Raw genomic sequence first — 11,712 nt, forward strand, 5'->3', positions numbered from 1 at the left:
GTACAGTATATTTCAAAAAACTTAACATGTTACAGAAGTGAAAAATGGTATTTTTTATCTCTATTAAAAACCAAGAAACGTGTATTTTTAGTTTTCCGAAATACCACTTGGGTGGAAGGGGGGGGGGGGGTAAAAGTGTCTGAAAATAGTGTTGAATTATTTTAATTAGGCTACTGATATCTCAAGAATGAAGATGTTACAGACGTGAAATTTAGTATTTGAAATCTGCTTTGAAAGTAAAGAAACACGTATTCTCATAAAATCCAATGAAGGGTTGGGGGGGAAGTGAAAGAATTGAAAAATTAATTGACTTAATTGTATGAGAATACTTTCATCTAATAAAAACTAAAGTTGTTACAGACGTGAAAATTGGTATTTGTATCTCCTTTAAAAACAAAGAAAAACGCGTTTTTGGGGGGGGGGGGGGGGGAAATCATCTTGGGGGGCGGGAGTAAAATGGAGTTGAATTCCTTTCATGAGGACACAGAAATCAAAAACTGAAGAAGTTAGAGTCATGATAATTGGTATTTAGAAGATCCTTTACTATTAAAGAAACAAGTTTTTTTGCCGGAAAATTCGCTTGGGGGCGAGGAGTGTGAAAAGGAGTGAAATAAAGTGAATTATTTTTATGGGGATACTTATATCCCAAAGCTGAAGGTAATAGACGTGAACATTGGTGTTTGGAATCTCCTTTAAACATAAAGAAACATGCCTTCTTTTAATTTTTTGTGAGGGTAAATAAACTTGACAGCAGTGGGGTGTAAAAGATGTGAGTCCAGTTGATTTTACTGTTCATAATGTACTTATAAGGTGCCTCCGTTGCTCAGGTGGCAGCGCGCCGGCCTCTCACAGCTCAGTTCCGTGGTTCAAATCCTGGTCACTCCACGTGACATTCGTGCTGGACAAAATGGAGGCGAGACAGATTTTCTCCGGATACTCCGGTTCTTCCTGTCATCATTCATTCCAGCACACTGTCCAATATCATTTAATTTCATTTGTCATTCATTATCCATTGCCCCAGAAGAGTGCGACAGGCTTCGGCAGCCGGCACAATTCCAATTGTCGCCGCTAGATGGGGGCTTTATTCATTCCATTCCTGACCCTGTCGAATGACTGGAAACAGGCTGTAGATTTTCGATGTACTTATTCTGATCATAAACCGATCATTTTTAATCTTTCCTCGGTTCGTTTTCAAGAGCCATCTTTTTCTTCGGAGAACGTTCTTAGATTACAGCAGATTCTCCTGGCATATAAATAAAAATGTAAACACCTTTGAAATAAACGATAGGAATGAGATTGACCGTCCAATTGTTCACCTCTATAATAAGGTCAATAATACACGGAAGTATGTCATTCGTATTGCCAGAAATCCCGCACACTTGCCTACGCACGACAATGGTGCTGGTCACAATGTCAACAATGACAATGGCAGCAGATGTAATTTACCGCCAAGTAGCGGTCTTGCATCTTGCTATGGGGTCCAGAACATCTATAATAATAATAATAATAATAATAATAATAATAATAATAATAATAATAATAATAATAATAATAATAATAATAATAATGTTCTGGACCGTCGCCAAATGTGCGGACCGTGCTGGAAACGGGTCCTGGATGGGTAATGACTAAGAATGCAGTCCGGCCGCGGGTTCAGTACCGCCAAGGCACCCAAGACGAAACCACGCCGGATCTCCTCAAGGATTTGATCCATATTAAAAATGCTTATAGGAAAAGATGGCAATGATTTAGGGACCCAACTGACCGGGTGGAATACCTGGACCTAGCCCGGGAAGTACGATATCGATTCCTAGAAATGAAGATTGAAAAATGGGAGGAAACTTGCCGTAATCTATTAGAAAACGAGTCAGATCGCGAAATTTGGTGGATTCTCTCAGAAAACCAGTCAGATCGCGAATTTCGGCTGATTATATATAAAACAATAAGCATTCAATTATAAATTTCAGTATAATACCGTAGCGAAGCACGGGTATCTTGCTAGTCACTTATAAAAATTGAACTGTTGATTTCTTAAAAGTATTGACACTGTGGAATAGTTATTATACAAATAAAGATATTGAGTCATAACATATACAACACATGCTAAAATTACTTTAAACAATTTAAAATGTTTATCTAAAAAGAAAAGAATTTTGTGTCATATTAATTCTAAAAATAACACTCGTCCGACACTGAGATAGATCCTCTTCGTAAAACGTTTGAACATACGCATCGCTTGGGGATCGGATTATTGAACCCAAGACTTCTGTAAACAATAATGGTATGACAAAACGCAAAAGCTGAGGCTGAATTCTATTTTTTATGAAAAACACAGGAGCTAAAAGTACTTGGCCAGAATGAAGGCAAATGGGTTAAAATTATCTTATCATGTTGAGTAAATAAAAATCATCGTAAGAAGATGAAAGCAAGAAGACATTGATATATTGGTTAAAGTCGCTGCTGAGATGAATTTATCATAGTATTTGATGGGTTTACTTGACAGTCTTATGAAAATGTGGTCCCTCTTGAAGTTGTAGACATTGATACTTACTCATTCGCCGTAAACTATGCCGTCTTAATGTATCAGAAGCGTTAGTCTGTTTGGGGTTCCTACACCTAGTGTTGTATCGATGCGGTAGAGGTGGTGAGGAATGCTGAGGGGAAGCGGAGGGAGGCGGAGCATTGCATGCCGATGTTAATGTGGAAGGGGGATTGTTGGGAGGAGCAAGTATAGGCTTAATATTTGGTGATAAGAGGGGAGTTTTGAATTCAAAGGATTTGAATACTCGTGGGACTCTATTATGGTTTGGGTTGACCGTTTTTGATAACTTAGGCATTAAAGTATATAGGGGACTTCTGACTTATGTGTCATCATTAGGATTTCGATCTTTATTATATGTCTTTTCCAGAAAATATATATATATTCTCTAATTCATTTAAAAGTTTACCTTTGCTTGTATTCCTGATTATTGTGAGATCCTTTCCAATAGAAGTGAAATGGTGACCAGTTTCCTTCATGTGCGTGCTCACTGCAGAATATTTATTGTGTTTTTCTGCACTGAAGTGTTCCATGTACCTTATATAAAAGCTTCATCCAGTCTGTCCAACATACGAAATTCCACACTGAGAACATGTTAATCTGTAGGCTCCTCAACCTGAATATCTATTGTTATTATTATTAATTTTATCCATTTTACATAGCAATTAACTCTTAGGGTTTCACACACGATCTAATCACACACCGTCAAGCTTGTTTTTGTTTCATTACAAAGTAACCACGTCCTTTTCCTTGGATGTCTACAACTTCTACTACTATACTGTTATTTGTTTTACGTCCCACTAACTACTCTTTAACGGTTTTCAGAGATGCCGAGGTGCTGAAATTTAGTCCCGCAGGTGTTCTTTTACGTGCCAGTAAATCTACCAACACGAGGCTGACATATTTGAGCACCTTCAAATATCACCGGACTGAGCGAGGATTGAACCTGTCAAGTTGGGGTTAGAAAGCCAGCGCCTTAACCGTCTGAGCCCCTCAGCCCGGCATCTACAACTTCAAGAGGGACCACAGTTTCATAAGACTGTCAAATAAACCCGTCAAATACTATGATAAATTAATCTCAGGAGCGACTTTAACCAACATATCAATGTCTTCTTGCTTTCATCATCTTACGATGATTTTTATTTACTCAACATGATAAGATAATTTTAACCCATTTGCCTTCTTTCTGGTCAAGTATTTTTAGTTCCTGTGTTTTTCATAAAAAATAGAATTCAGCCTCAGCTTTTGCATTTTGTCATACCATTATTGTATACAGAAGTCTTGGGTTCAATAATCCGATCCCCAAGCGATGCGTATGTTCAAACTATTTACGAAGAGGATCTATCTCAGTGTTGGACATGTGTTATTTTTAGAATTAATATGACACAAAATTCTTTTCTTTTTAGATGAACATTTTAAATTGTTTAACCTTCCGTCGGTCGCAATATATAAAGTTTCAAGGCAGGTTGCAATGAGCCTGAGAGATCCCCCTACGTATAAGTTTCGAGAAGTTCAAGTGGGCAGCTGTGAAGTACTCCTTATGTGATATAGATGTGTTTCAGTCAGTTAAAACTGGTTTAGCGAAATTCTGATCCCAAAATAAGCCGCATTTTATAACCAACTATTTTCTTCAAAATTTTAGGTATCTTTGCAGTATTTAGAAGTTTAATCGCTGACAAAATCTTATGTTGGCAGAAACTATGTTCATACGTCTCAGCAATAACAACAAACATGGGAAATATCATAAACAGGGCTAAACAGGTCATACATTCTTCAGTAAGGATTCTGCAAGAACAGTAATATTTTCGACTCAAAAGAAAATCCATGTCATTTAAGTGGGCAGTAATCAAAGAGCATTAGCATTTATGTGATACTACACATGGTGACAACACAAGAAATAAAAATGTTTTCTTCCACCTTTTCATCTGAAGTTACATTTTCACCCAAACTATATGATTTCATGCAGTTCTCCACAAACCGTGTAAAAATATTTCGAACAGACGCTAGTCGATCATGTTCCTTTCTTTCTTCACGGGTTTGGCGGTCGTCAAATCTTAAACAATGAATCAAGAACTTAAATCTCCTGAGGCTCATTACCAGTGCAAACTTTTCTATACCATCTCCATCAGTGCCCCAGAGATCTTCAAGGCTCTGCCTATTCCCTCTGCAAGATCCTGGCAAGTACAATAGGCCAAAGAATGCTTTTATCTCTATCTGGTCTGTAAGTTCAGCATCCATTTCACGAGTAAAATTTTTTTTCACGTAGTCCACATATTGATTTGTGTAAGTTACAACAGTATCTATTATTTCCTCCGTAAGTAAACACTGCCAAGAGTCAAGCGGTGATTTAGCTTGCCTTGCTTGTCGTAGAACTCCAGGTAGATGTCGTACGAGATTGTACTTCCTGGCGTGGACCCATTGGGATGTTGGCACCGTGCACCACTTTGTCTTGTCTTTCCCTTCTTAATAATCAGCACTGGCCTCTAATGCTCCTTATTCATCAGCATCACCGTTGTCATCTTCTTGTTCTGTTTCCGAGTCACCATCTCTTGATTCCAGAAGATCGTCACTGTTTGCGTCACTTTCGTCTTCAAAATTCTCATGTAACGCATCATCATCTTCATCCAGCAACAGTCATTGGACATCCTCCACATCTTCTGCTCTGTCTAAGTTAAAATATTCCTTCCTACTGGCCATAATCTATGGTAAATCTAAAATAAAGAGAAATTGGGGCGTAAGTAGTCGCAATGTGCCTGTGAGGCACCGGGCTTATATTGCACTATCTACATGCTTACACGGGAAATTACACCAAATTTAGGGTAAACAAATAATTTAACTACTTACAGAACAACAATTGTTTGCATCTCTTTGAAACACCAATCGCAACGGGAACAGTCGCAATGATCTACTAGATCAGTTGGAACACTTCCGGCTTATGGAGCGAGCGAACACAGATTGCCTGTCACATGACTAACGAACGTAGCAAGGAGCGAGGCTAGTCAGAGGATGAGAATTGTAGGTCCGCGTATTGGAGCGGTAGCGACCAGTGACTCCAGCCTGTGCCTGTCAGATCAGTTGTGACCGACGGAAGGTTAAAGTAATTTTAGCATGTGTTGTATATGTTATGACTCAATATCTTTATTTGTATAATAACTATTCCACAGTGTCAATACTTTTAAGAAATCAACAGTTCAATTTTTATAAGTGATAATGTCCTCAAACCAAAGCATGTTTTAAGATTAAATAAGGCTGATGATGCCCAATAAAAGAAGAGCAAAACATGTCCCTTTAAATCTAGTAATTTCTATGTTCATTTAACCACATAACCATGGAATTAATTGTATTGAGTAGGTGGGGTAATGAAATACTCCTTTTGTAACCTTAGTGAGACATACCACTTAGTCGAGTAGCTTGTCCTCTTTCTCCCAAGTCTTTCCAGCCCAAACTTTGTAACATTTTTGTACTACTCTTTTGTCGGAAATCACCCAGAAAAAAATTGAGATGCCTTTCTTTGGATTTTTTTCCAGTTCATGAATCAAGTAATTCTGATGAGGGTCCCATACACTGAAACCATACTCTAGTTGGGGTCTTACCAGAGACTTATATGTTCTCTCCTTTACATCCTTACTACAACCCCTAAACACCCTCATAACCATGTGCAGAGATCTGCACCCTTTATTTACAATTCCATTTATGTGATTACCCCAATGAAGAACTTTCCTTATATTAACACCTAGATACTTGCAATGATCCCCAAAAAGAACTTTCACCCCATCAATGCAGTAATTAAAACAGAGAGGACTTCTCCTATTTGTGAAACTCACAACCTGACTTTTAACCCCATTTATCATTATACCATTGCCTACTGTCCATCTCACAACATTATCGAGGTCATTTTGCAGTTGCTTACAATCTTGTAACTTATTTAATACTCTATACAGAATAACATCATCCGCAAAAAGGCTTATCTCTGATTCCACTTCTTTACTCATATCATCTATATATATAAAATAACTTGTCCTGACTGACTGACTGACTGACTGACTGATTCATCATCGCCGAGCCAAAACTACCGGACATAATGAAATGAAATTTTGGGGATACATTCATATTAAGATGTAGGTGCTCGCTAAGAGAGGATTTTTGGATATTCCATCGCTAAGGGGGTGAAAAGGGGGGTGAAATTTTAAAATGATTGTATCTATATCTCAAAACTTTAATGGTTTACAGATGTAAAAATTAGTATTTAAAATCGTCTTTAAAAATAAGGAAACACGTATTTTTTTGTTTTCAGAAAACCCAATAGGAGGGGTGAAAAAAGGTGATAAAGGGGTTGAATGCCTTTAATCAGGATACCGGTACTTATATCTCAGAAACTGAACATATTACAGACCTGAAAATTTGTACTTTTGATCTCTTCTAAAAATAAAGAAACACGTATTTTTTTATTTTTGGAAAATCCAATTAATGGGAGGGTGAAAAGGGGGTGAATTTTTAAAATGAGTGTATCTATATCTCAAAACTTTGGAAGTTTACAGATGTAAAAATTGGTATTTAGAATCTTCATTAAAAATAAAGAAACACGTATTTTTTTGTTTTCGGAATATCCCATTAGGAGGGGTGAAAACGGGGGAAAAACGGGTTAAATGCCTTTCAAGAGGATACTTATATCTCAGAAACTTAAGATATTACAGACCTGAAAATTGGTGTTTGGGATCTCCTTTAAAAATAAAGAAACACGTATTTTTTTATTTTTGGAAAATCCAATTAATGGGGGGTGAAAAGGGGGTGAATTTTTAAAATGAGTGTATTTATATCTCAAAACCTTTATAGATGTAAAAATTGGTATTTAGAATCTCCCTCAGAAATAAAGATACACGTACCTTTTTGTTTTCGGAAAATCCTTATACTGTAACAAGGGTGGAAAAGGGTGAAAAATGGGTTGAACGCCTTTAATGAGGCTACTTTTATTTCAGAACCTGAAGATATTACAGCCCTGAAAGTTGGTATTTGGGATCTGTTTTAAAAATAAAGAAACAGGAATTTTTTCGTTTTTGGAAAATCCAAATATGGGGGGTGTGAAAAGGGGGTGATTTTTAAAATGGGTGTATCTACATCTTAAAACTTGAAAAGTTTACAGATGTAAAATTTTGTATTTAAAACCTCCTTTAAAAATAAAGAAACATGTATTTTTTTGTTTTCGAAAAATCCCAATAGGAGGGGTATAAAAGGGTGAATAATGGGTTGAATGCCATTATTTTAATTAAGCTACTGATATCTCAAAAATAAAGAAGTTACAGACGTGAAATTTTATATTTGGATTCTGCTTTAAAGTAAAGAAACACGTATTCTCGAAAAATCCAATGAAGCGGGGGGGGGGGGGTGGTGGTGAAAGAATTGAAAAATTAATTGACTTAATTGTATGAGAATACTTACGTCTAATAAAAACTAAAGTTGTTACAGACGTGAAAATTGGTATTTGGATCTCCTCAAGAAACAAAGAAAAACGCTTTTTGCAAATTCAATGGGGGGGGGGAGGGGAGGAGTGTGAAAGGAAGTGAAAAAGTGAATTAGTTTTATGGCGATACTTATATCTCAAAACTGAAGGTAATTGACATGAACATTGGTGTTTGGAATCTCCTTTAAACATAAAGAAACATGCCTTTCTGTTATTTTTTGCGGGGACGGGGGGGGGGGACGGGGAGTAAATAAACTTAACGGCGGTGGGGTGTAAAAGGAGGTGACAATAGTTGATTTTACTGTTTATAATGTACTTATAAGGAGCCTCCGTTGCTCAGGTGGCAGCGCGCCTGCCTCTCACAGCTGGGTTATGTGGTTCAAATCCTGGTCACTCCATGAGACATTCGTGCTGGACAAAACGGAGGCGGGACAGGGTTTTCTCCGGATACTCCGGCTTTCCCTGTCATCATTCATTCCAGCAACACTGTCCAATATCATTTCATTTCATTTGTCATTCATTATCCATTGCCCCAGAGGAGTGCGAAAGGTTTCGGCAGCCGGCACAATTCCTATTGCCGCCGCCAGATAGGGGCTTTATTCATTCCATTCCTGACCCTGTCGAATGACTGGAAACAGGCTGTAGATTTCCGATGTACTTATTCTGATCATAAACCGATCATTTTTTTATCTTTCTTGGGTTCGTTTTCAAGAGCCATATTTTTCTTCGGAGAACGTTCTTAGATTACAGTACATTCTCCTGGCATAGGCTATAAATAAAAATTTAAACACCTTTCAAATAAACGATAGGAATGATATTGATCGTCCAATTGTTCACCTCTATAATAAGGTCAACAATGCACGGAATATGTCATTCGTATCACCAGAAATCCCGCACACTTGGCTACGCGCGACAATGGTGCTGGTCACATTGTTAACAATGACAGTGGCAGCAGATGTAATTTACCGCCAAGTAGCGGTCTTGCATCTTGCTGTGGAGTCCAGAACATCAATAATAATAATAATAATAATAATAATAATAATAATAATAATAATAATAATAATAATAATAATAATGTTCTGGACCGTCGTCAAATGTGCAGACCGCGCTGGAAACGGGTCCTGGACGGGTAATAACTAAGAACGCAGTCCAGCCACGAGTTCAGTACCGCCAAGGCACCCAAGAGGACACCACGCCGGATCTCCTCAAGGATTTGATCCATATTAAAAATTCTTATAGGAAAAGAAGGCAAAGATTTAGGGACCCAACTGACCGGCTGGAATACCTGGACCTAGCCCTGGAAGTACGAAATCGATTGCTTGAAAGAAAGATTGAAAAATGGGAGGAAACTTGCCGTAATCTATTAGAAAACGAGTCAGATCGCGAATTTTGGCTGATTCTCTCAGATAACCAGTCAGATCGCGGAATTTGGCGGATTATATATAAAACAATAAGCATTCAATTATAAATTTCGTATAATACCGTAGCGAAGCACGGGTATCTTGCTAGTTTATATATATATAAGAAAACATTAAGGTCCAATAATACTGCCTTGAGGAATTCCCCTCTTAATTATTACAAGGTCAGATAAAGCTTTGCCTAATCTAATTCTCTGAGATCTGTTTTCTAGAAATATAGCAACCCATTCAGTCACTCTTTTGTCTAGTCCAGTTGCACTCATTTTTGCCAGTAGTCTCCCATGATCCACCCTATCAAATTCTTTAGACAGGTCAATCGCGATACAGTCCTTTTGTTCTCCTGATTCCAAGATGTCTGCTATATCTTCCTGGAATCCTACAAGTTGAGCTTCAGTGGAATAACCTTTCCTAAACCTGAACTGTCTTCTATCAAACCAGTTATTAATTTCACGAACATGGTCTAATATAAACAGAAAGAATGCCTTCCCAAAGCTTACATGCAATGCAGAAATTCTTTTGGTTCACAAGGAAACACTTGTACTGGCCACATCTGGATGATATGCTGAACAGTCTAACATTCAGCACCACAATTACAGCCAGCTGAAAATGTCACACCTCATTTAAACAAAGAGTCAACACATTTTCCACAGTTTGTTCATATTTTGTTGAGGGAGGACCGGATCTTCCGATGTTCTCCAAAACCTGGTGGCCCAATTGAGAAAAAATGCAGACTGAGTTGCTCTGGGTAGCAGTAGTCTTCCATACTTTTTACCATCAGTCTGTTACACTGGTTCCATTGTTTGGTTTGTAGCAGAGGGCAGCAGGATTGAAGCCTCTTCCTAGTGACAGTAGGGATCTCTTTATGAGCAGGAAGATCAGGGTCAGCAGTTGGCCGGTGCTCACATTTGCTGTACATGTATCACGACTACAACTGGCACTACACAATCCTTGTGATCTTCTGGCATTTATCACATCAACTCCATACTATTTCTCTCTGCCTAGGACTAAGCTTGACTCCAGTGGTAGAGCCATGTTGTGCGAAGCAATGAAAATTCAGTAATAAAAAGACCTTCAGCTTGACCCAGATGGGCGCCTACCACAGGGGAGAAAGCCAAAGCAGTGGATGGACAGCATCATGGAAGATATGCATGCTGCGGACCTCAACCCTTGAGGCGTCCTAGACAGGGCCAAATGGCAAAAATGTAGCTGAACGTTGGTCCCTAATTGATGGGAAAAATACTAGGAAAGAAAGAGAGGTCTCAGCTACAATTGCAATGGTTTGGCCATGTCATGAGAAGAGAGGATGATTACGTGGGTAGGATGGTGATGAAGATCGAGACTGGAGGTAAACAAAAGAGAGGGAGACCCAGAAGAAGGTGGAGGGAATTGATCTCTGAGCCGTGAGCATTGGACAGAGAGAAATAGAGGGAGCTCATCAAATGCAGCAATCATGCAAAAAGACAGTAAAAGCTGAAAGAATGTCTGTAGCATGCTAAAGGAATTCAACCATCGATTATTACAACATTCATTTCAATAATAAGAATAGTCTGTCGGTTACAACATCACATTTAAACAGAAGTAGACAGACCAAACTGGTATTTAGATAAACAGTGTATGTAACACTGTTCCATTCTATCAAAACCTAAAAATATAAATCCACATATCTAAATAACAACTTGGAAACATAGATAAAGAGCCAAACCGAGTAATTGCACACAAAAATTCAAAACTCTTTAAGAATCTAAAATATCTGATCCTTTATTTTTAAATTTTGTATTTATGTCAGCCAGTTAATTTGTTACTTCTCAACTTACTGCAATTTATAACTTTAATAGTTCATAAGAAATTGGCCTTTAACTTACTTGATATGCTTCATCATGAATCGGACTGATCATAGGTAAACTCATCGCATGCATCACCCTTGGGTGACAGTTGGTAGGGCCTGGCCCCAGCATTGTGTATTGGGGCACATATAAAGGCTTCAGAAAAGAACTAGGTTTTGCTATTTCAACCTTCATAGCTGGTATCCTGTTGCTTACTGGTGCAGAGGCTGACAGAGAATGAAATTGTGCTATATATTCAACCTTCAAAGATTATCAGCTGGTGTCCTTATCAGGGCACAATAGGTACTTTGCATGAGAATGAGTAAACAACTAAATCATTTATGTAATCCACTCATGATAAAACATTTTGACCTCAAGGAGACAATATGACTAAACATATTTAGCCAGAGAGGTAGGTTTTTTTAATACTCGCATTACAATCCTTTGTGTATTTTGTTTCTCCAGATGATTCTA

At 38.0% G+C, this 11,712-nt stretch overlaps 1 protein-coding gene across 2 annotated transcripts in view; it reads right to left on the bottom strand.

The window, feature by feature from the left end:
• LOC136877993 (alanine--glyoxylate aminotransferase) overlaps positions 1-11,461 on the bottom strand; it is a 127,804-nt gene extending 116,343 nt beyond the window's left edge. For both annotated transcript variants that reach the window (XM_067152050.2, XM_067152049.2), the window contains exon 1: positions 11,278-11,461. In XM_067152050.2, the coding sequence (XP_067008151.1) occupies positions 11,278-11,433 (156 nt within the window). In that variant the 5' untranslated portion in view covers positions 11,434-11,461. The remainder of the gene's footprint in view (positions 1-11,277) is intronic.
• Between the last annotated feature and the right edge of the window lie 251 nt (positions 11,462-11,712).

Source organism: Anabrus simplex, chromosome 1 (genome assembly GCF_040414725.1).
Source record: "Anabrus simplex isolate iqAnaSimp1 chromosome 1, ASM4041472v1, whole genome shotgun sequence".
Taxonomy (NCBI): domain Eukaryota; kingdom Metazoa; phylum Arthropoda; class Insecta; order Orthoptera; family Tettigoniidae; genus Anabrus; species Anabrus simplex.